Genomic DNA, 24,834 nt, shown 5'->3' with positions numbered 1-24,834 from the left:
CTAGAATTTTTTTATAATATTCCACATGTATGGTTGGGAAGCCAGCCAAATGCTGCATTTAAGTCAAGAGAAATGCAAAAGGGAACTTTCTAAAATTGAGTCTCTCGATCAATCAGCTTATAATTTAACGTTAGTTTATATACCATTATTATAAAATATTGTATAAAAAATATGAAATTTAAGAGGATTTATGACAAGTCTCCTTTTTAACTTTAAAAAAAGTCTCTTTCACATTTCTTGCAAGCCAAAAACAGCACAAAGTTTTCCCGTTCTTTAAATTCTCATTAGTCGTATCTACATATATATACAAACACACACACACACACATATATAGATATCCCTTAAGGTAATAAGGTGTGCCTCTCCATTCTTCTTTTGTATCTAGAACACACTGAAAAAAAACAAAGATGGGTGGTTGCTTTTCCTGCAGACAAAAAGTTGAACTCCAGAATGTGAGGGTGGTGCATCTGAATGGGTATGTGGAGGATTTTGAGCACCCAATCTCGGTAGGGCAAGTGACAGGGAAGCCCACAAAGCACTTTGTGTGCACTCCAGTTCAGCTCCTCTCAAGTGGGTCGAAGCCATTAAAGCATGACACCGTCCTCCAACCAGGGCAGGTCTACTTCCTCCTCCCCTACTCTGCATTGCAGAGTGATGTTTCTCCTCTGGACTTGGCCTCCATTGCCAGAAAGCTCACATCTGCAGCAGCAAAGAGCAGCAGGAAGCAGTCTACGTCTGCCCCTCAGTCTCCTGTGGCTTATTCTTCAAGCATGAGCGGCCAGTTTTGCCCAAGCCCTGTGTGGAGCTCTACGTCGTCGCCGGGGAGGAGTCCGGGGAGGAGTCCAGGGAGGAGTCCAGGGAGGAGTCCGCTAAGGTTTGTGGAGCAGGAGAATTTGAGTATGATGATGGATTATGGCTCTCAGAGATCGTCGCGGGGCCGGTCATGGAAACCGCTGTTGGATACGATAACGGAGAGATCGTTGAACAAAAGGAGCGAGTCTGACTTGCAGGAGATGCATGTGGAGGTTGTTGTCAAGTAGTTTATGGTTTTGCAATTTTATCAGGTACAGTAAAATGAATATAAAAAAAATGGTGATTGATGTAATCGGAACTTTCTTGTGGGACGATGAAATAGAAAAACTCGCTTGATAATTATTACGTTTGTAATTTTTCAGTTTTTTTTTCTTTCCTAAATCAGAAACCGAAATGCCAGTTCATCATAGCAATTGAAAGTAGGAAGTTCTGGTCGTGGTTCTTTCTCGTTTTGGTCTTCTTGTTCAAGAGTCAAAAATGATATGTTGAAAACACGATCTCAAATATTCATAATTCTTCAGATGCAAATATCGCATCTGAACCTTATCGCCCCTTGAATTTGCAACTAGAGTAGAAGAAAATTTGCAAGTTCTTCTAATTCACGGTAAAACTTTCACATGGTGACTAGGATTGAACTCGATTAGATTACTCATTTTTTGAGGTATACTGAGGAAAGAAGTGAAAATTTTGTCCAACTTAAAAGTAGAAGATGAATTACTCATTACCAAAGCCTATTCATTTCAATCCCTCTAAAATAGTATGATTAAAAGGAAAAATGTTTTCTTCGCGTTATTTGTTATAATCTCCTTAAAATAAAAATAATCCACTTTTGCTTTCAACGGTACCTTAAATTTTACGAGTTATTGGCCGTCCAATTCTAAGCAATAATTTCAAGATTAAATATTATTTGTGGTTGTGGGTACGCTTTTGATATGTCAAGAGACCAAGAGCTGATTTGAGATTGTAATGCTTTAAAAAAAAAAAAGCTTATTAAAAAACAATCCGGAACATCAAATATGTTTGGTAAAACAAAAAAATAAATGTTTTTTTTATCAACTGATGTCAATAACAACAAAAAAGCATAAAAAATAGAAGCAGAGTTTACCATACTTCCAAAAAAATGTTTTTTTTTTTTTCAAAACATAGCAATCAATGCTCATTTAATGAAATTTTTAAATGGCAAGTATACCTCCCCATATTTTACAAAATTACAATAATTGTCCCTACATTATTTTTTTTGACAATTATTGTATCACATTAAATATGTTTTTTAATCATTTAACATATTCACAATAATTTATATAAAAGGTTACCAAACACTTAGACACTATTTTTTTTTATTAAAAATACTTTTACAAAAAAATATTTTATCCAATATTCAACAACTTTATTTTACATATATTTATTTTCACGGCACAACAGGAAGCCTGTAATCTTTGCAATTATAGATGTGTCCTTTAAAAGGTAGCTTTTTCAGGCCCTTGTCCTTGACATCCATAAATGAGTGGAAGTATTCTAATGCCATCAAGCATGAGTGTGACATCTATGCAAAAAATGACAACATTTTCCTTCAAATGCCACTAAAATTTGAAAATTCATTTAATTTTTTGCTATCCTTTTACAATCATTTAATTCTTTGCTAGAGAAGAAGGAAACAGAAGAAGATGATGCTTAATTCCACAATTTCAACTAACACCATGAATGTGAGAATTTTTTCTAGAATGTCAGTAATATCATCTCGAATTTCTTCTGGAATGCCAGTTATCAATTTACACAAATAATAACACTTACACAAATGTGATGGAAAGTGTTTTTGAAATAAATAAAGCATTTTTAGAACCGATTTGTAATAAAAATGCAAGTGAATTCTGACAAAAAAAAAAAAAAAAACCACTTGAAGTGGTGATTCTTCAAGTGTTTTATTTGGAACCCAAAAACATTTCCCCAAAAACATTTCACCAAAAACGCTTTCGATCACTTGAAAAGCACTTCAAAACGAAAAAACCTAGATTGTACATATGTATTATAATTTGTTTGGAATTCCACAACTACGTCATTTGTTTGAAGAAAACCAGGTTTGGTAGATCTTTTCATCTGTATGTAGTTGGAAACTCTAAAATTCTAACCAAGAAACTTAAAATTTGTAACCATTACAGGTAAGCTAGGCAAGCTACTAACAGTTACAACAACAACATCATCATCATCATAATCTACCAATTCACATAGGTTGATCAGAAGTTGCCAAGTTTCAAGTTTTATGATGATGCCAAATAGTTACAAGGGTACAGAAATAGGAGCCAGCGGGACCAGCTGCTGGATGGGTGAGCAGTCCCACCCACAACCTTCTTTGCTATGAGTGACTGTAAAATGTTTGGGAATCCAAGTTTCACCTCTCGATTCTCTCTCTCGCAGGAGCTCCCTGTGTTTTTCTTCCACTGCTTTCTTCGCTTCTCTTGCTTTGCCCCAGTCCTTCCCAATAATTGCTTGGCTCAGCAGTCCCCAGACCGCAGCTGATTCACTTGGCCACACCCCCTGATTATTCAAAAATTTGATAAAATAATCCAATATTTTAATAAATCATTATTGATAAGTCCACGTGAAATGTACAAATGGCTACATCATCCATGCATATTTTTCTTTTCTTTATACAAGAAAAACATACCAACCCAAAGAAATTAAAAAATACATATATATTGGAAGTGTACCGATATGACCGGCGGCTCATCGCCGACTAATGGATAACTTATTATACAAGGTTACTCAATTTTCTAATGCGTGAGATTTCTCAATATTTTCATGCGTCTCCTCACATATAGGTATAACTACAGTAAAGTCAAACACATAACGAAGAATGAAAAGCATGTGGGGCCATTGGGACTTTAACATGGATTGAAAAACCTGCTTGGATACAATTCAATTAGTTGAGGCAAACCCAATTGGGAATATGATTGTAGCACAATTCCTTATAAGTCTATGTAAGTTTCCGTAACCTTCGGATGTTGACAATTCTCTACAATCTCATATATGCTAACATGTGGGCAGAGAGACTACTGGATTTAGGAAAGGGATAATTAACTACACTAATTTTTGTATCTTATTCTTATTGAGCATGAAGGGGAACAAAAACAGAAACAAAAGAAATCTCTCTACTTAAAATGGCAAAGACTTTACATGGATGAAGAGAAATCATTCTGCAGGTTTTGTAGGGCACATTGATTGAATGCAAGGAAAGTTAACGGAAACGAAGATAGAGAGGCAGAAACTAGTTACCTTCAAATCCGTAACAATCGGAGTTTTCAGTTCTGAAATGACTTCATTTGCATTGTATATAACGGTTTCTTTCCCGCTACTAACGTCCTTCATTTTGACAGTTCTGCATTGAAATCAAAGATCCAGAGTTACAGCTAGATAGAAATAGATGTCTTAACAAATGTCAGTACAATTTTTCAAGGCTAATCATAAGTATAGTTAGTAGACAAGCTGATAGAGACAGTATGAGAGAACACTTGTTACGGTTAAAGATTGTTGCGTAAAATGTATCTGTAGCATCAAGGTGTAACTTCAAAGTAATCAGTGTTGGGTTATTTTTTTAATTTCTTTAAATGCATGCAATAAAACCACTGTTTTCGATCTGTATTCAAATTACATAGCAGCACTTTGAAAGAAGAATGAAGCCTTAAATTACCTATCCCACCGACCATGTATCTCATAAAGAAGTTCATATGTTGTTGAGTCAAAGATCTTTCCCTTAATTGTTCTAGGATTTCCCCTAATCCATGAATTACTTCCATAATATAACTCAGCTTCAAGGCCCGTCTCATGACACCGGATTCTATTTTCACCAACCCAATCAACCCAAGGCAATGGGAGGAACTTGATTAAGAGTTTCGGCGAGTTCATTTCATAAGTTTCTCCGTGATTCAGGAGCTTCAACTGCCGTTTTCCACGCACCTCAGTTTCCACTGAAGTACCTGCAACATGGTTCTTGAGAAAAATTAATATGACATTTAAGCACAACAGAATATTTAAAGAAAATACTTAAAAAGTCAATTAGCATAAACACCGGTAAAGTTAAGACGAGACTGAAGTCTTTGTTATTATTGGTGAGTTCAAAGTTCTTGACAAGACGAATATTATTACATGGTTTTTGAGCTCCCGACAAGTATAAAGTAAACTATTAGAGTGAACTGAAAACATATGCAAATCCTTGTATCGTATGAGTAACATCTAAAGAGTTAACTAGATCACAAATGAAAAACAGCTTGTCAAGGACAAGATAAAAGAACCCTTTCGGACTGATATTTGGTATAATCTTACAGTTAGAGACTGAAACTAAAATGTACTAAAGAATGATTCGCAAAGGAGCTTGAATAGCACTTTCAGGGAAAAGGAAGATATGTCCTAAGCAGTCTGTAACAAGTATATTTTCTTTTCCATTTTTCTAAGAACTTGACATTTAGTTTATTAAACATGCGAGGTCTATAATAACCGGAAAACCTAGGATTAGGATTGCTTCTCTTATATTGATCTTTGTTATGATCTTACGAAGAAGAGCATACCATAGAATTTGGGAGTAGGATGTTGACACCATATCATTTCAAGGTTTTCTTTTTCATCAGTTGCATGAAGAGCGGTAACTGGTGGATGATGTGAAACCTGCAAGAATGCAACCAAGAAAGAAATCATCTTAGTCCATCTATACAAAAAGATACACAAACTCGCCACTCGCCAGGTAGTTAGTGACATCAAGTTCAAGCTTGGCCATCATGGCAGCATCAATTTGAGCAAGGTGTAGCAGAAATAACAAATAGAGTTACCTGCTCAAGTAGAACATTGAGATTCCCTCTTGTAACATGATGGGTTTCTCCAAGAATGGGGTTGTACGGAGCAATTCCGAAGATCACTGGACGCAAAGTAGAAATGCTCCACGATACAACAGCTGTGAACCTGTCATGAGGGGTTTCTGCTTTGTTGCACCTTCCTAACAAATCATTACCTACGCAGTACACTGATTCACCGAAACATTGGAGGTGTGACTTTGGTATGTTAAACAGCGGTGACAGCTGAAATTGCAGGAGAAGTAAAAAATATCAGTTACATTGACCATACAATCAAGAAGACACTGGTGTGTGATATTTAGTTTTTCAACAGAAGTGCATGAAGTAAAAAAAATATCAGTTACAGATGTAATATATATGTTAATTTTCGTATGCAAGCACAGTAGATGCACAAAGGTCTGCTAAATATTTACAAACATATCACTGAAATTATATATAGTCAACAACACGACGGATCATCGATGGAGCAATAGTGGCGCTAGTAGAAAATAGACTCGAGAGTCAAGAATCTCAATCTGCAGATACAACTCCCGAGGCGGTAGAGACAACACCGTGGAGAGTCAACAATCAAGACTCGAGAGAGTTGCAGACATATGTAAAGACTCGTACGTATTATTGATCCATACAACATGTGAAAGGAGAGTAATAAAATTGCCATAGAATTATTCAGAGTTGTGTTTCTTTTAGGTTTAATTACTCAGATCTCATTCTACTGCTATTTCCCTTGGATCTTGGCAAATTTACTTGTTGGATGAAACTATGCTGCTACTGGGAATTTAGGATGAAACACCAGTTTTGGAAGTGCAAGCAGTTAAGGACCTAAACATTTCTCAACCTTTCATCCAGTTAGCCGTGAACTTTAGGGGAAAAGTAGTAGTATATATAGAAAGGGTAATGCTGGGGTAAGGAAGCCAACTTTGTAGACAGTTCGGAGAGTCCTCCATCCACCCTCATCCCTCCACTCCACCCTCCACCTCAATTCGTCAGCGTCCCCAGACCACCAACCCCCTGTCCGTGCCCGCTCCGGCAGGCCTAGGGCAGCCTGGATGCGCACATCAACTGCCTTGGAGCGGCTCATGAAAAGCACGAAGCGTGAGGTTCGTGATTTCCATGACAAGGCAAGAGGCATAGTTACGAGAAGTGGAGGAAGAAGGCCAGCGATAATAAGCCGAACCAAAAGATGAATACGGTCATGATCGTTCTGATGTATTAACAACAAGAAGTTAGCGCGGTAAGAAATTAAATTAAAAATCAAACGGAATGTAAGAACAAAAAGGTGGACATAATGTTAATGGCGTCGAGAACTTGTCTCCGGGGAATTTTGGGAGAGGGAGGGGCATAAGCAACCAGCGGAAGAGACATAGGAACTAACCAAGAGTATCTTCAAAGCGAATATTTTTTAGGGGTGGTTTGGAAGTGAGGTGCTTAAAAAAAAAGCACCCATGAAAAAAAGTTGTAAGGGTTTTAGGTGTTTGGTAAACTGAAAAAAAAGAGCTTATTTTGGAAGCTGTTGTGAGAATAAGCTGAAATCAAAGGAAAAAGCTGAAGCTGCTATTTGTAGCTTTGGAAAACTAGCTTTTTTTCAAAGCACACGGAGCTACAGTGCTCCTTTAATGAAAAGACCTACTATCAGACTGTTTTTGTTTTCAAAAGCACTTTTACAAAAAAGTTTACCAAACACTCTGCTGATTTTTTTCAAAGCCGCTTATTCTCACAGCACAGCCGCTTATTCTCACAGTAGTTTTTTTTCAAAGTACAACAATACCAAACCAGCCCTTAGTGTACCAGAAACACGGTTAGGTATGACACAAGTGGTTGAATACTCAATTATATTTTACCTCTTATATTTGGAGTCACTTGCAACCTTATACAATATCTTTTAAAACATTTCAGTCTTATACATTTTTTATTTATTATTTTATAAATTCATTCGATTTACATTCAAAGTCATATAACATCTTTTCAAATATCCTAAACTGCTCCATCAATTACATCCTAAGCTGCAACATTCGAGTCAAAGTCACCGCACATGCTCGCTTTGCAAACAAAGGCAGGTGGCATTGATGGTATTTCCTGAAAACTCCTTACCGAATGGATATGGAAATGGGCTCGGTCCGGTAAGCCAGAAATGAAAAGCTATATACTCTGGAGAGAAGGTGGGTAGGGCTCACTTTGTTTTAATTTAGTTTAGTTTTTAAATTGACTTTTTAATGTTTAATTTTTTTTTCTGTCACGTAATCACTTAATTTAACGGATTAATTAATAGTTGTACGAAAGTGAAGTGAAATATTATTAATTTTAGAATATTAAAATGTTTTAATAATATTGTATGAGGTTGTAATTGTATCCAAACTTGAGGGTGTAAATTATAATTTACCTAAAGAAAATGTCAAATTTTAAACAAAAAATTTAAATTTGATAGCTTATGTGACACTTTGACATCTTTTAAAGTTTTGATCTTCACTCGATATGTCAAATTAAATTAATATTTTATTGTATTAAACTATTATAATAAATGTTTTAAAAGAAAAAAAAAACAACAATAAATTACATTTAATAATTAATTAAAAAAGATTTGAAGTTGTTGTCAATTTTGGCAACAAGGGTGGGGTTGTCAACCTTTGTCATGCCACATCAAATTTGGCTTTTTAGTTAGAAATATTGTTGTTCCCTTTTTTTTTTTTTTTTTTTACTGTTAATGTTGATTTGCACATTTTGACATTTCTTTTAGAGATTTTCCAAATGTTTTTGGATTTCACATAATCAATTATGCATTCAAAATAATAATTTATTCCTAAAAAATGATTAATAATAAATAAGACTTTTTCAAACTTCAATTTAATTAAGGTTTTTTAGCCAAAATAGTTCCTGAGATTTGCCTAACTCCGCACTTTGGTCCCTGAGATTTGAAATCAATAGTAGTGGTCTCTGAGAGTGTCCATCATCAATCATTTTCATCATTCGGTGAAAAATTATGTTAAATAAGGATCAAAGTGATAAAATTACCCTCAATATAATAAAGAATAAGCCAACATGATTTGACAAATTTTGAGGGTATTTTTGTCATTTTATCCTTATTTTATGGAAATTTTTCATGGAATAGCCAAAACGATTAATTGTGGACAAATTCAAGGACCAATTCTATTGATTTCAAATCTCAGGGACCAAAGTGATGAATTATGCAAATATCAGGGAGTGTTTTGGCTAAAAAGCCTTTAATTAAGGATGTGGCATAGCTGCATCAACAACCACCATATATGGTCTACAAAGTTGATCTCCCTAACATTAGTGGAAAAGAGTTGAGTCATTGCATGACGGCGTGGGTTCAAACCTCGTCAGTGGCTAATTTAACACCTAAATCTTTTCAACCTATCGTTTTACCAAACTGTCCCTGTGGAGCAAAAAATAATCTTAAAATCTTGAAAATGACACATAGACTTTTTTTCCGAAGAAGATGAGATTGCCTCATTAAGTGGGCAAGGCACACAAAATTTTTTACAGGCAACTCAGCATTCCTAGAGGTCCAAGCAGCTAACTACGATTTCTCAAAGCTCTTCTTCTCGTGCCATGAAAAAGTAACTGGCATTAAATATAGAATTAATCACCAAATCATACCTTTAATGCATTCCCAATTGAAGATCAACTCAATCAAGTAAGGAATCCCTATCACAATCAATCAATGATGCTTCTCTCATCATTTCAAGATATTATCTCCTAATTAATATCGTGGTAATATTATTTCCGCATTCATCCTACATATGATATAACCTTGGCCAATGGGAAGTCGCCACGTGTAGGACGAAACTCTACACCTAGGTCGGCCACTTCCTTATAAATACTTCATCTCCACCAAACTTTGGTATGTTTTTGCTACGCATACAAGCCCTAAACACTCACTCTTTTCAGAGAAGCTGACTTAGGCATCAGAGATTCATTGGCCAAACCACCTCCCACCTCGGGAGCAAGTGAGGTTTTGGTCCTTGATCAAAGGTGTAATTTGTTTTGAAGATACAATTTTGTAGACTGAAGACGGCGGAATTTTGCTACCATAGCCACTACCTCTCTTTTTCGTGATCCCTAACTAGGGCTGGAAACAACCGATCCAAACCTAGCATCGCTATACTCAAGCTTGGGTTGTTAGTTTTTTTCGAGCTTGAGGCTTGCTTCTTAATTATACAAGCAGCTCGACTGAGCTTCCAAAATTCAGGGTCTTTCTTTTGTCCAAGTTTATTAAAATAAGTTGAAATTTCAAGTTTATTTCCCACGTTGAAGTGAAAAGTTAAGGGGCGTTTGAAAATCATTTTGTTTTTATTTTTAGGTTTTTTTTTCATTTATTTTGGAACTATTTCTAATTCTCAGTTTTAAAAAATAATGAAAACTAAAACTACTTTCTTAAGTGCCATTTGATAGTTATTTTGTTTTTCAGTTTTTATTTTTTTTTTCACTTTTTTTAAAAATTGAAACCTTGCTTAGTAATTACTTTCGATCAAAACCAAATATTGAAAATTACTTTCTTGAGTTTTCAAACTTTACCCTTCAGTTTTTATTTTTTATTTTTCAAAGTAGTTCCTAAACATGATTTCAATTTAAAAGAAAAATGAAAACTAAAAAGGAAAGTAGTTATTAAACGACCCTGGAGTTTTCAAAATTTGGTGTTTAGATTTTGCGTTCTGGTTTTTTTTTTTTTTTTTTTTTTGTGCTTTTAGTTTCATTTAAAAAAACAAAATTAAAAACCAAAAAACGAAATAGTTATCAAATGACCTCTAAATTATTTCTTTCAAGTGTAAAACTATTGAGTAAATGCTACATTTTCCCATTACTAAAATTGAAAAAAGTGGTCGTTGAGATTGTCCACTGTCAATCATTTTGGTCATTGTGTTAAAAATCTCCATTAAATTGAAGAAAACACCAGTTCAAGGGGAGGGGTAGAAGAAACTACCCATGGTGGACAATCTTAATTTAACGGAGATTTTTCACAAAATGACCAAAATTGTTAACGGTGGACAACCTTAGGACCACTTCTTTAAATTGAAGAAAACACCAATTCAAGGGGAGGGGTTGAAGAAACTACCCATGTTGGACAATCTCAATTTAACGGAGATTTTTCACAGAATGACTAAAATTGTTGACAGTGGACAACTTCAGGACCACATCTTTAAATTGAAGAAAACATCAATTCAAGGGGAGGGGTTGAAGAAACTACCCATGGTGGACAATCTCAATTTAACGGAGAATTTTCACAGAAGGACCAAAATTGTTGACGTTGGACAACCTCATGACCATTTCTTTAAATTGAAGAAAAGACCAGTTCAAGGGGAGGGGTTGAAGAAACTACCCATGGTGGACAATCTCAATTTAATGGAGATTTTTCGCAGAATGACCAAAATTGTTGACGGTGGACAACCTTAGGACCACTTCTTTAAATTGAAGAAAACACCAATTCAAAAGGAGGGGTTGAAGAAACTATCCATGGTGGTCAATCTCAATTTAACGGACATTTTTCACAGAATGACTAAAATTGTTGATGGTGAACAAACTCAGGACAAGTTCTATCGATTTTAAATATCAGAGACCAAAGTAAAGAGTTATACCAATTTAAAAAAACCATTTTAACTAAAACGCATACTAAATGAATAGAACAAAATACTTGCCTGGAAGCTTGTGAGATCAGATCCAGGCCGTACGTTTTTAAACAGGCTTCCGACGCGTTGAAGTAGATTAGGAGCTCTGTAATCAACATCGGAATCCCCTTCCAGTGACAACGGCTTTGTCAAAAGAATAACTCCGGTATTCTCTTCCTCCTTCACCTACACCACACCACATCATTCCCATTATTAATTAATTATTAGATTTCTCAATACCAACAGCTTAAGGAAAACATTATTTGGCTGCATAAGTTGCCATTTGAAAAACGACAGAGTATAGTGCTATATGTGGCCTATAAATTGACACAAACAATGGAGGACAATAATTCTTTCCCCTCCTCTTTCCATCTCCTTCCATCCTCTCTTTTTATATTTTCTATTTTGTTTTTCACCTTCTATAAAAAATTAATATAAGATGTTAACGTGACTTAACTGTGACCATTCAAATAGGAGGGGAGAGAAGGAGAGAGAAAAAAAGAGATGAGAGAATCCTACACATGGGACACAGAAAAGAAAGAAAATTTAGAATATTTTCAAATTTTTTAATGATAGAATGTTATTGAAACGAAGCAGTTACTAATACGTGTACATGTCTCTAATGACCAATTATTAATCCTCCGACGAATCACCTAAAAAATTCAGAAAGAATTGTCCACAAACATGAAGTTAAACTCACAATTCAATCACAAAAATGACGCATGCCACCAGTATAAATATGTTGTTCTGGTAGCTGAATCAGGGAATTAATGTCAAGTTAAATCCTAAAAGAGGACGAAAATGAGTAATGTTTCGTGTGCGACCGTTGCAAAACAAAAATTGTGATAAAAGATAAAGTAACAACAAATATGTGAGGATTATTTGTTGCTTGCTCATGAAGGCAATTTAGATACTCAAAAAAGAGGGGGAAAATGGAGGAGGTTTCCCTACGCATACAACTACTGCCTTAAAGTTTCTGCATCGGCTTTTTTTAAGAAAAGAAAAAGAAAATTATTTTCTATCACAGATTTAACGGAACTTTTAGAGAAAGCTGGTTTTACTTAAAAAAGCAAATAAAACCGAAAGCAAAAAAACAAAGGACTCCAAATTGAAAACGAGAATTGAAATGAAACTTATTTCAAACGATAACAAAACAAATATGAAAAATAAGTTTATTATTTGAACAAACAATATTATCTATCCTAAGGAAGTGAGAGAGTGTGCTAAACCACACAATGAGTCAACTATAATAATGTGGTTCAAATTCGCTTTTTGCGAGAATCGAACTTAAGATCTCTTACTTACAAATACAGAGGAATATCACTAACGTAGTCTAAAGTAGCATAAAAGACAAGATTTCAATTCGGAAATTAAGGGATTAAACAAAAACGTAGGACAAGGTATACTAGAAACAGTGGGCATGTTACAAGATACAAAAGCTATCTTAACGTTAAACAAGTGGCATTATACAACATAAAAAAATAATAATAAGGAACGAAAAAGATGCCACCATCACAATTCACAAAGCTATTTTCATTTCCTTTGCACGAAAAACCAATATATATATATATATTTAATACATAAGAGGGTCCGAGTCCGAGTCCAATAAAAAAAACCCGACGGTAACATTCTGAAAACAGCCGTTTCAATGTCTCATGAGCCGGAAAACAGCTCATTTTTTGATAAAGTGTTTGCTGGGTTTGATTTGACCATCAATGCTCGAAACCAATACAAGCAAGTGATACAAAACCATTGCTGGGCTTGATTTCATCTCTGATTTTTCTGAGTTGTGTACACAGATATATGAAATTAATACTAAACCAATTAATTAAGCAATCAATCAAACACACAAAAACCGTTGTAAGAGAGAGAAGCACAGAGAGAGAAAGAGAGAGAGAGAGAGAGAGAGAGAGAGAGAGGTGTTCACAGACCATTTGAAGAGACGGAGAGCTGAGGCACAGACGGTGGAGAGAGAGAGAGAGAGAAGTGTGCTTTTATTTTTGTGAAATGTAATTGAAAGAGAGAAGTGGCGGAAACTAAGAATCGAAGAGGGGTTGTTTGGCTGGTTTTGTTTTTATCACGGGAAGAAGGCCTTTTTATTGGCCCCTTCCTTCGAACAACGCGATGGGGTTGGTGTTGGTGTTGGTGGTGGTACTAATGGGGTATAAATTTTAGGAAAGTAATTTTCACATGTATTTTTAGATTTTCATTCCAAATTTTTTTTTTGTTGAGAAAAATTAATTGATATGTTTGAGCGAATACGTATAAAATAGAGGATAGGTTGCAATAAAATGGGCATCGATAAAGATCTTGCCGAGGATTTCAATCTGATTGAAGGGATGAAAGAGCGTCCTGCACCAAAATTACATAAAAGTAGTATCCTCAAATAAATGGAGACTTTGGATGCAGTCTTTAACCACTAATACTCATTGATTAAAACCTTGGTAGTTTTCAATTTTTGACCAACAAAAAATATGGAAATCTTTTCAAAAATTTGATTGAATAAAAAATCAATATAACAATATAATTGCTTTTGAAAATGCATATTAATAGATGTCAAGTACATGTACGCATATATATATATATATATTGGATACATTCTTTTGGCACTTTTTTAACATTGTTTCCAATTGATTGATACATACATATATGGGTAAATTATATAGTAACCCCTCAGGTTTGAGGTCTATTTGCAATTTTATACAACATCTTTAAAACCTTTCACTTTCATACCTCAAGTACTATTTAATTTCAATTTCATATAACCGTTACATTTTCCATCCATGGATCTGTTAAATGCTGACGTGGCTGCCACATATATGCCATGTGGCTGCCAAATGTCTGCCACATGGCAAATAAAATAATTTTTTAATTTTTTTTTTAAAAACCTGAAATTGGAAGAAAAAAAAGGGACCGAACCCCTGCAACCCAGAAGAAGAAGAGAAGAAGAAAAAAAAAAATGATCGAACCCCTTGCAACCCAGAAGAAGAAGGAGGAAGAAGAAGAAGAGAAGGAGGAGGAGGAGGAGGAGGAGGAAGAAGAAGAAGAAGAAGAAGAAAAAAAAAAAAAGGGACCGAACCCAGAAGAAGAAGAAGAAGAAAGAGAAAAAAAAAAAAAGTGGCAGACATTTGGCAACCACGTGGCATATATGTGGCAGCCACGTCAGCATTTAACAGATCCATGGATGGAAAATGTAACGGTTGTATGAAATTAAAATAAAATAGTACTTGAGGTATGAAAGTGAAATGTTTTAAAGATGTTGTATAAGATTGCAATAGACCTCAAACCTGAGGGGCTACTATGTAATTTACCCTATATATATATATATATATATATATTGTTCCAAAAGTGAAATGTTTTAATATGTAACTCATAAAAATGTTTAAAAATAATGTACTCATATAATTATATGAATACAAGGGTGCACGTAATTACAAATTAAAAAAATGTGGGTACATTTTATACAAAAAATGGGTAAGTTTTATATAAAATAAAATAGGTACATTTTATATAGAAAACACTGAACATTTTATATAAACAACAATGGATACATTTTAGATAAAATAAATAAATAGATTTTAAATTAAAAAATGAGTACATTTTACATATAACAAGTGATACATTTTTAAAGAAACATGGGTACATTATAATAAATTATGGGTACAAATAAAAGGGGAAAAAATTATGAGTACAATAAAAATTTAAAAAACATTGCAGTCATATTGGATTAGGAATGTGATTGTGTAAATCTTAGTGTATCTAGGAGTATCTTGTATATTTCCTTTAGTAGTTTAATTCCTATTAGAGATGTAATCCTATTAGGGTAAGGATTCTACCTATCCTACTACTATAAATAAAGGCATAAGGGGGTGATACAACACATACCTTAGAATTACATATATCTATTCTCTCTTTGTTGCCGCTGGCCCTTCTCCCTTTCTGTCCTTTATACAGTTTAGTCAAATAGGCTTACAATACGTTATCAGCACACTCTTTCTAGAAGCTAAGGAACTGAAGGATCTTAGGAGGAAGCTCTCTTCTACAAAATCAAAGGTTTTCAATTGTTTTCTGCCAATCAGGTTTTTCTAAAATAAATTAAGATATTTGAAAAAACCCTGAAGTATGAAAACATTCCCTATTATACATGAACCCCTTATATTTATATTTTCCTTTCAACTATATATATATATATTGTATATATGTTCATATATTCTATCAATATATATACTTGTTCATGCATTACGCAATTATGCTATGTAGAATTGTGAGTCAAAGCATCAAAATTAATTTGGAAGCAATTAGGGTTTTTAACCTTAGAATTCGAAAAAGAAAAAAAAAAGGGAATTGTGGCACTACTGTGGCACCATCGCCGAACCACCACGCTAACCTGAAGACCAGCCACATAGGGAATGGTGTTGTTTGACACCCTAGACCATGCACGCGGCCCTTCTAGGCTTGCTGCCTCTCTTGAACCCAACCAGGCTTCGACCTGGGTTAATTACCACACTAGCCTACGGCCCCCAGTCCAACCCGAGCCCATACCCACATGCCTGAAGCCATGCTGGTCTTGTCTCTGACAGTGCTTGAAAACCCGGCCCACGCCAGCACGGCTTGTTGCCGTGTGCTGGGCTTTTGCCCTTTCCACAACCCTCGAATTTGAAGCCAGCCTTGCTGACTTCGGGCGCACCCACATCGCAGGCCAGCCCCATGCTGGGCTTAGCACCTGCGCTGTTTTGGCCCAAAATGCCAGAAGCCTTGCTGTTGGGCTTCCCACTTCTCGAGCCGTGGCCTGCAACCATGTTTTGGGTTGTTTTTGTAGCCACCCGAGCCCACTAAGCCCTTTAGGGCTTTGCCCTACTCACGGCACCCAAGCTCATTGTAATTGGGCTATGATTTTTCGAATCCAATGCTAATTTTTGACATTTTAAATAATTTTAAACCAAACGTTATTATCATTTTTTGCTTCTATGATCGACCCTATATGGTCCAATCTATTGAATTAATTAAAGTGACTAGCAGTCCATTAATATGACAATTAATCCAAAGTTATTGGCTTGAAGTCCACTTTTTGGCATTAACGATTCAATAAATTATTTCATTTCTTTGAACCGTTGACTATCTTTCGTAGTCCCGACACACTCACACTTTGGTTCTTGAAGCAATCCACAAAGCCACTACACTTTATTGTATATTGTATTTTGTGTTCTTGCAGGTACCCCTACATGAACTAAACGCTCATAACTAAATCGAACCTGTAGTTTTGAATTTAGTGCCTTTGAAACCCGAAGTTTTCATTCAAAACTTACCATATGAAACCCGTAGCTTTCATGCTTAAATTAAACCAATACATGTCTATAGAACCCAAATGTTCTACAATGTATGTCTATGGCTTCCCATACGACTAACTACGTTTTGTTGTACCCTCTGTTTAGGGACATGTCGAACTTGAACAACACTACAAGAAAACATGGATTAAGTGACCGAATTTTTTGTGGCGTGTGAAAATTCATCACATATAGGTAAAACAAGTGACGCTGTTTTAAAAATCGTCACTTTAAGATTTTTGCAGGACACCAAAATATTTTGCATCACTTATACTTTTGGATTCGCCATAAAAAAGTGGGTAGGAACGTTTTCTGCCAAACGAAACTTTAATAAGTGACGCAATGTTAAATTCATTACATAAGAAGAGGGAAGGCCACCTGGCCATTCCTCACATATAATATTGAATTAAAAATAAAAAATATAGATGAAATTATCAAAACCTCCAAATAACAAAATCTATCCATTTATTCTCATTTCTTCCCAGTCTTCAGCACCCTTTCGTCTACTCCTTCTGTTGGAAATATGCCCTGAAAGTCAATCTTTGGAAGAAACCTTTCAGGACAAATGAATGGATATATAGATGAATCTTATACATCAAAAGGCAAAGACACGAATTAGGACTATCTCAATAAACGATATATGTCCTAAATAGTGTATCCATGGACAATGGATCGATTGAAGAAGTAATCTAATGATGTTAGATTACAGAGACCTTCTTCACATAACCAAATGTCCAAAAAGGTTCCTGGTCATTGGATTGTCGGAGGGACACTGACAATGCGTAGACCGGTACATACTGTGTCCGCTTCAAATGGAAGGATGGAAAGTCTCATTCCATTCGTGTTGTGACACTAAGACAAGTATGTAGGTGCTCATTAAGGGAATGAGTTCACTGAACACAATCGAACGAGAGTACTTGCATGGAGGTCTACTCACATGTCAAGCAAGTAACTCTAATGGTTGGAATAATGTAAGTAGTCCTTTGACCTGAGGCATCGTCGTTGTCTTGTGGCTAAGTACTTAATCTTTGATTATGTCAAAGTCATCCCATCCGCGGGTGTCCACGGCATGATTGGGGTTAAGCCACTTAGTCATGAAGGCAAGTGTATGCGCAACAAGGAATCTCTAATCTTCGATAAGAGAGGAAGAATACTCTAAGATATGATTCGGGAATCTTCGGCCGAAGTATCGAGCGTAATAAAGGAAAGCGTTCCTATACGACTCAATTGAATCATATAAGAAGGAATAATCACATTAGGGGTTTGACATAATATATCCATACCCTAGTAATGTGATTGAGAGTATTGTTTTAGAGAATGATTGAATTACATTGTAATTCCAACTGAATAGGTTCTCCGAATAAACTTCTACATTAGCTTGGGTAGCTATGACATATGGTTAGATGTCACTCATAGCTTGTGAGTTCTTCTAGATGATTAAATGTAGTCATCAAAGAAGAAAGGTAAATTAAAAGGAAGTTTTAATTCACTAAGTGATTGGATTAAATATAATCAATTGGATTGGTGCCAATCACCTCACTGCCTTGCTAATTAGAACCTAAAAGATTGTTCACCAATACACTATTGTAGTGAGTAATTAATGGATGATGGAAACAATTAATTGGATTAATTAAGTGTTGTGATTAATTTAGAAAGTCTAAAGAAATCATAAAAGCGATAAAGATCGTTTTGGGCTTAAAGAAATGTTCGGGTTTAATTGGGCCCATTGGGCCTAAACCCATTGGGCTTTTATTCAAGCATTGGATGACTTGAAATAAATGAAAGCCCAAAGCCCAAACAACACAAAGAGGGCCGGCCACTTTAGGTGGAAAGGGTGAGATATTTAGTCAAGTTGTTGACTAGGTTTCTTTTGTCTATATAAGGAACTTTATAAGATATTGTTCATAAGGGTTTTTGTGTGGTTAAAAACAACAAAGAGGCAAAAGAATATCTCTCTAAGAACTACACAAAGGCCGGCCACCTTGGGGTGATTTTACTAACATATCTTTCACCCTTTGGTTATTCCTTCATCCTTCTCACTACACTAGTGGGTGAGGATCTTTAGAGGTTTCCTACTTTGGAAACTTGAAGAGAACCTAGGAGCACTCATTCTATCAAAGTGGAGGAGGCAAGGAGGGAAGCTAGGCTCAAAGAGTTCAAGGAACAAAGGGCTTGGAGGTGGTCCATCCTTGGTCTCAAGTCTAGATCAAGAGGTATAAGACTAAACCTTCACTTTTTTCTTTTCTCTAAATTTTATTTGATGCATTATATATAAACCTATGAACCTTGAAGGGGATTTGCATGACTATAGCTTTGATAATTTGTTATAAATGCTTCCGCTGCTTTCGTATATTAAATTTGATTTGTATATGCATGATAGTCATTTAGAAATCCCTTACATGAATCTCATAGATTTCCCTTCACCTTCACCCTAACTTCGACGACCGGCTACTTGGTGGTTGCCAGCGACGGTGACTACCACCTCTCCTTTGTCTCCCTCCCTCAGCCATTCTCCCTCCCTTTGATTCTCATTCACTAACTCTCTTATCTCTTTGACATAATAAGATCAAATTGGGGAAAGAGAAGTTCTATTTTTTCTCAAGTTCTTTCAGTTGACAACAAGGTACTTTGTTTCTCTATATTTCTTTAATTGTTTTTGGTTTTTTTTCTTTTAATTGTTCCCCAAATTCTGATTTTCTTTCGCTAAAGATCCTATTGTTGGTGAATTGTTCTCTGCTTCAGGGAGAGTTATACTAGCAGTGACTTTTCTGTTCCAGTCTTGATTCTTCTTTACTCTTTGGAGTCAAAATTTTGGTCTTGGTGGTTAATATATGTTTTTATATTTTTTCTTAGTCCCCTGACTAAGTGTTAACTTTTTGTTTTTTTTTTGTTCAAGTGTTGGAAGTCTGTAACCATTAAGTTGTGTGTTGTCTTTCTTGAGAGTGGTGTTGTCAAGAGTCAAGACTAGGTTCGCCTTGAAATTTTTTGGGTAGGGCCTACAAAGATCTTAGTGCCGTTTCTTACTAGCTACTTGTGATGGGAATTCTTTAGTTGTGAACTTTCTTGTGTTTTGGCTGGCTGAAAAGGGGTGATGGTAGGAGATTTGGTAGCACATAAATATAAGAAATGATTAAAACTACTTACATCCCTCCAATAGAGCTCCGCAAATCACTCGTAGAGTTCTCTAGAAATTTTAGGTTTGTTTGAATGTATTTTTCATAGATTGATTGAATGTACAAGAAGGGATATATAATGAGGTAGAAGGTTACAAGCAACCCTACCTTGGCAAATCCTACTAACTCGGTAAACCCTAAAGTTGTCACTCCTTAAATTAAGGGAGTGCAGCAAGTAGCTAGCATTCAACTCTCAACAAGTCATCTAGATGTCAATCTTCCTCAAATTAAGGGATTGGACTTAATGGAGAATCCCATGGAAATATGAAACATAAAATCTAGCAGCATCAGTCACCCTATATGTATGCAGCATCAGTCACCCCATATGTATGCAGCATCAGTCATATGCAACATCAGTTATGTAGTATCAGTCACCCCATATGTATGCATCATCAGTCATATGCAGCATCAGTCACCCCATATGTATGCAGCATCAATCATATGAAGCATTAGTCACCCCATATGTATGCAGCATCAATTTTTCATTGTAATTCGAGGAAAAAAGAGTGTTTATATGACATGGAGAGGAAAGGTGGGAAAAGGTGAATATGATAGTTTGAGATGATGGATTAAGAGCCGCAGAGTGGACTCCATCTAGCACTTTACGATTGCGCTCTCATTTAACTATACTGTAATGCACATTTATCTTTGTACATATATGAAATTTTTATACTTTCATGATTTTCAGGATTGAAGGTGCTCAAGGTCAAGATTACTTAATTACAAGACCAAAGCTCCAAGTTGGTATGTTGTCTTTAATGCTTTCAATTTACAATGACATATTATTAATGCTACCGCTAGCCAAATAATCATTGTATTTGAATAGTAATGATGAATACAAAGTATTGTGCATGTATATGCTAAAAGCATGGTGGTTTTTCTGTTAGATTATTGCAAATTTAGTATCTAGCATGGTGATTTTTGTATGATTTCTCTATTTTCTAGTACGTTTGTTTTAGCATCTAGTTGTTGTTAAGTTGGGACATGTGAATTTTTCAATTGGGCTTCTTGATGTTTTTTGTTGTTATATTATACGTCTATCTTAACAATTTTACATATATATTCATATATATATTTTTTATTATGGAAACCTATTGAAATATGTCAAAGTCTGTAGCTCAATACTAGGATTGAAGTGATCTGATTTCATGGATCGATAATGGATTCGTAGTCGGGATCGCCTTAGTTCCGAATATAGAAAAGGGATCAAGTCATTTATTGACATTGCTTGTCACCATGTGAATGAGAATAATCAAATACCATGTCCTTGTAGAGTTTGCCATAACACATTTTTTCACTTAGTTGAAGATGTTCATCTCCATTTATTGAATTCCGGTATGGATATGAATTATGATAGATGGATATATCATAGGGAGCATATCCAACAAGTGCAAGAAGAATCTTTGGTATCTACGAACAATGAGCCAACCAGTAACTCTAATGTCAACATGTTTAATATGATTGAGGATGTCTTTGAAGGAATAGATGATGATGATGATGATGATACAATGGGGAATCAAGATACCATGTGGGGTGGTGATATGACCAATGCGTGGACAGATGTTGATACTTATGAGATGTTGCTTGGTGAAGCTCAAAAGGAACTATACATTGGATGTAAGCAATATACAGTTTTGACATACGTCGTGGAGTTGATTCACACCAAAGTTGACAACCATATGACAAACAAGGCAATTGATAAGATGTTAGCAATGATGAAGAAGATGTGTCCCCAGCCTAACAATGTTCCTAACTCATTTCGTGAGTGCAAGAAGATATTGAAAAGTCTTGGATTAGGGTGTGAAAATATACATGCTTGCTACTATGATTGTGCATTATTTTATAAAGAACACGAAAAGAAAGATAGATGTCCAGTCTGTAATGAGCCAAGGTATAAGGATAGTCATTATGAACAGAGGAAGAAAGTTCCAAGAAAAGTGTTGCGATACTTTCCACTTAAGCCAAGGCTACAGAGGTTATTCATATTGAGACATACGAGTGAAGACATGAGGTGGCACAAGGAGAAAAGAATCAATGATGGGAACACAATAAGGCATCCAGCAGACTCGAGTGCTTGGAAAGAATTTGACCAAATGTACCCTAATTTTGCTCGAGACCCACGAAATGTCTGATTGGGCCTTACGAGTGATGGGTTTACTCCTTATTCAAATATAAGCAAGCCGTATAGTATGTGGCCAGTTGTTGTATTTCCATATAATTTGCCCCCACGGAAATGCATGAAAAAACCTTTTTCTTTTCTGACCTTATTAATTCCTGGACCAAAAGCACCTGGAAATGAGATTGATGTTTATTTGCGTCCATTGGTTGATGAGCTTAAGGAATTGTGGGAAAATGGTGTTCCAACCCATGATAAGATGATTGAGAGTACATTTAATTTGCGTGCAGCTGTTATGTGGACCATTAACGACTTCCTGACTTATGGAAATTTATCAGGTTGGAGCACTCATGGCAAGTTGGCATGTCCAGTGTGCAATGAGGATGGATCTTACACTAAGTTGAGAGACAAATATTGTCATATTGGGCACCATCGTTACTTACCTATGAATCACTCATGGCGCAAAAATTCTCAACTCTTTAATGGTTGCCAAGAGATGAGACATCATCCCAAAGAATTCTTAGGTGATGACATACTTGATCAACTTGATTCCCTTTTACCTCGTACACTTGGCAAGCATTGTACTAATAAAGATAAGAAGAGGAAGCGGAATGCCGAAGAATTAAATTGGACAAGGAAGAGTATTTTTTTTCGAGTTGGAATACTGGTCCAAATTGAAGATTCGACATAATCTTGATGTTATGCATATTGAGAAGAATATATTTGACTGTTTGATTGGGGCATTGCTGAATACGAGGAAGTCGAAGGATACCCTTAAGGCACGGATGAATTTACAAGACATGAATATTAGAGAGAGTTTGCATTTGAAACTAAATGCACGTAACACATTGGATAAGCCTTTGGCTCAGTATGTATTTAAGCCATATGAGCGTAAAGATTTCTTGTATTGGTTGAAATCAATTAAATTTCCAGATGGTTATGCAGCAAATATATCACATAAAGTGAATGTGGATGAAGGAAGTATATTTGGTTTGAAGAGCCATGATTGTCATGTGTTGATGCAACGTGTGCTTCCTGTGGGAATTCGAAAATATTTGAAAAAGCATATCTATGGTCCAATTGTTGAGTTTTCTAGTTTTTTTCAACAAATATGTGCAAAGACTTTGACTGTTACTGATCTTGACAAGTTGGAAGAAGATATTGTCCTCATATTGTGCAAACTAGAAAAAAATTTCCCGTCTGCATTCTTCGTTCCCATGGTTCACTTAGCAGTGCACTTACCATGCGAAGCAAAATTGGCAGGACTAGTTGGATATCGATGGATGTATCCTGTAGAAAGGTAAATGGCCATGATGTTTCTATTAGTTGCATAATTTTTTTATTTCTACGTACTAACAATTGTTCATTTATCTATTTTGTTGGGTTTGTACAAGAAATCTGTTCGTAACAAAGCTCGTCCTGAAGGCTCTATTGTAGAAGCACACTTGGCATACGAGTCTTCAACTTTTTGCTCAATGTATTTATGTGAAGTTGAGACTGAATTCTCTCGACCAGAAAGAAATGATGATGGTAGTAATCCCAATGCGCTCATTTCAGTGTTTGCTCAAAAAGCACGTCCATTTGGTGCTCATGTAATGGTTCAACTTTCAAGGGAAGATATAGAAGTGGCTTATTGGTATATCTTAGATAATTGCGATGAAATAGAAGACTTCAGAAAGTATGTGATAGTAATAGTTGAACATTTATTTAAATAATTATAATTCCACAACTTTCACTTACATTTTATTTATTTATGCAGCGAGCATATCGAGATTTTGGAAAGAGATAGTCATGCTAATGTACAACAAAGGCATAGGCAGTTGTTTCCAGAATGGTTTAGGCAGCAGGTCACATCATTGTATTATCAAGAGCCTAGATTGGTTAGTGAAGAGATTTTTTCATTAGCCCAAGGTCCAGATCAACGTATTGTCCAATACACAAGTTGTATTGTGAACGACATTCGATATTTGGTCAGACATGTTGATCAAAATCGTACAACACAGAATAGTGGGGTTATGACGCCGGGGTCGCATAATGGTGAAACATGTAACTTTTATGGCATCTTAGTTAATGTCATTAAAGTACAATTTACTAGAGGTTTTAAGGTGATTTTTTTCAAATGTCATTGGTACAATACATATACAAGAGGTAAAAAAGTTATATGGGATTATCATCTTACATCATTGAATGTAAATAATCGTTGGTACGATGGTGATCCGTATGTGTTAGCTAAACAAGCACATCAAGTATTTTATATTGATGACTTAAAATTGGGTCATCCATGGAAAGTTGTGCAAAAGATACAACATAGACACATTTGGGATGTTCCTGAGAAAGATGATGATAAGCAGGAGGAGGACAATGCCACTGACGAAGACGATGATGAGTATGTAGATGAAACTGAAAATTCTACAAGGCGGGTCCATAATGACGATGCAGTTGATATATCATTATGTAGAGATGATGTTGATCCTGAATCTTTTGATATTAACAACGAGGAGGTTCGAAGAATGCTAGGGCTACAGGGGGATGAGGAGGAGGAGGAAGAAAATGATGAGGAAGAGGAGGAGGAAGAGGATGATGAGGAGGAGAATGTTGGAACCAATGATACTAATGATGATTACAATTGATGACTATGGTGAGATCTATGCATTATAAATTAATGTTTATTATCCTATAATAGTAAATATATTTGCCTGTCATTTTACAAATAGTCACTATGCTTATAATGGTTTGTGTTTGTATATATTAATATTTTGGTTATGTTATTTACTTTTATGTTTCATATTTAGATGGCAACTTCTACACAACGAGGAAAGAGGGTGAAGCGGGTGAGGGATCCCTTACCTCCTCCTCCAAATGATGCACTTGCACCTCATCCACCACCTCCTCCCCCAACACCTCTTCCATCACCACCTGCACCTTCGCCAACAAACACAAACCCAGGTA

General features: G+C 35.6%; 2 protein-coding genes across 3 annotated transcripts; one reads left to right on the top strand and one right to left on the bottom strand.

Moving 5' to 3' along the window:
- Positions 1–407: 407 nt before the first annotated feature.
- On the top strand, positions 408–1,040 carry LOC103426743 (uncharacterized). The gene has a single exon (XM_008364824.1). It carries the CDS (start codon positions 408–410, stop codon positions 1,038–1,040), a length of 633 nt encoding a protein of 210 aa, XP_008363046.1.
- Positions 1,041–2,914: 1,874 nt separating this feature from the next.
- On the bottom strand, positions 2,915–13,431 carry LOC103426675 (oxysterol-binding protein-related protein 4C-like). 2 transcript variants are annotated; one of them, XM_029095839.2, is made up of 7 exons: positions 13,204–13,431; positions 11,303–11,458; positions 5,631–5,876; positions 5,373–5,469; positions 4,499–4,784; positions 4,084–4,186; positions 2,915–3,345 (listed from the first exon to the last, which is right to left on the bottom strand). In XM_029095839.2, the coding sequence occupies exons 1-7, from the start codon at positions 13,204–13,206 to the stop codon at positions 3,088–3,090; spliced, it is 1,149 nt and encodes a 382-aa protein (XP_028951672.1). In that variant the 5' UTR covers positions 13,207–13,431; the 3' UTR covers positions 2,915–3,087. The 2 variants fall into 2 exon arrangements, with proteins under 2 accessions (XP_028951672.1, XP_070671194.1); XM_070815093.1 differs by lacking the exons at positions 11,303–11,458; positions 13,204–13,431 and adding an exon at positions 6,568–7,023.
- Positions 13,432–24,834: the final 11,403 nt, after the last annotated feature.

This window comes from Malus domestica, chromosome 16, assembly GCF_042453785.1.
Source record: "Malus domestica chromosome 16, GDT2T_hap1".
In the NCBI taxonomy this organism is placed as follows: Eukaryota; Viridiplantae; Streptophyta; class Magnoliopsida; order Rosales; family Rosaceae; genus Malus; species Malus domestica.
This window is presented reverse-complemented; position numbering and strand designations above follow the sequence as displayed.

What these genes read in the sequence shown, in the direction of transcription:
- LOC103426743 (XM_008364824.1), top strand. Translation starts at nt 408, where the DNA reads ATGGGTGGTTGCTTTTCCTGCAGACAAAAAGTTGAACTCCAGAATGTG.
- LOC103426675 (XM_070815093.1), bottom strand. Translation starts at nt 6,780, where the DNA reads ATGCCTCTTGCCTTGTCATGGAAATCACGAACCTCACGCTTCGTGCTT. An exon ending in ATACATGGTCGGTGGGATAG is followed by an intron (nt 4,187 to 4,498) that starts GTAATTTAAGGC and finishes ATTTCAATGCAG; the next exon opens with AACTGTCAAAATGAAGGACG. An exon ending in CGATTGTTACGGATTTGAAG is followed by an intron (nt 3,346 to 4,083) that starts GTAACTAGTTTC and finishes TTGAATAATCAG; the next exon opens with GGGGTGTGGCCAAGTGAATC.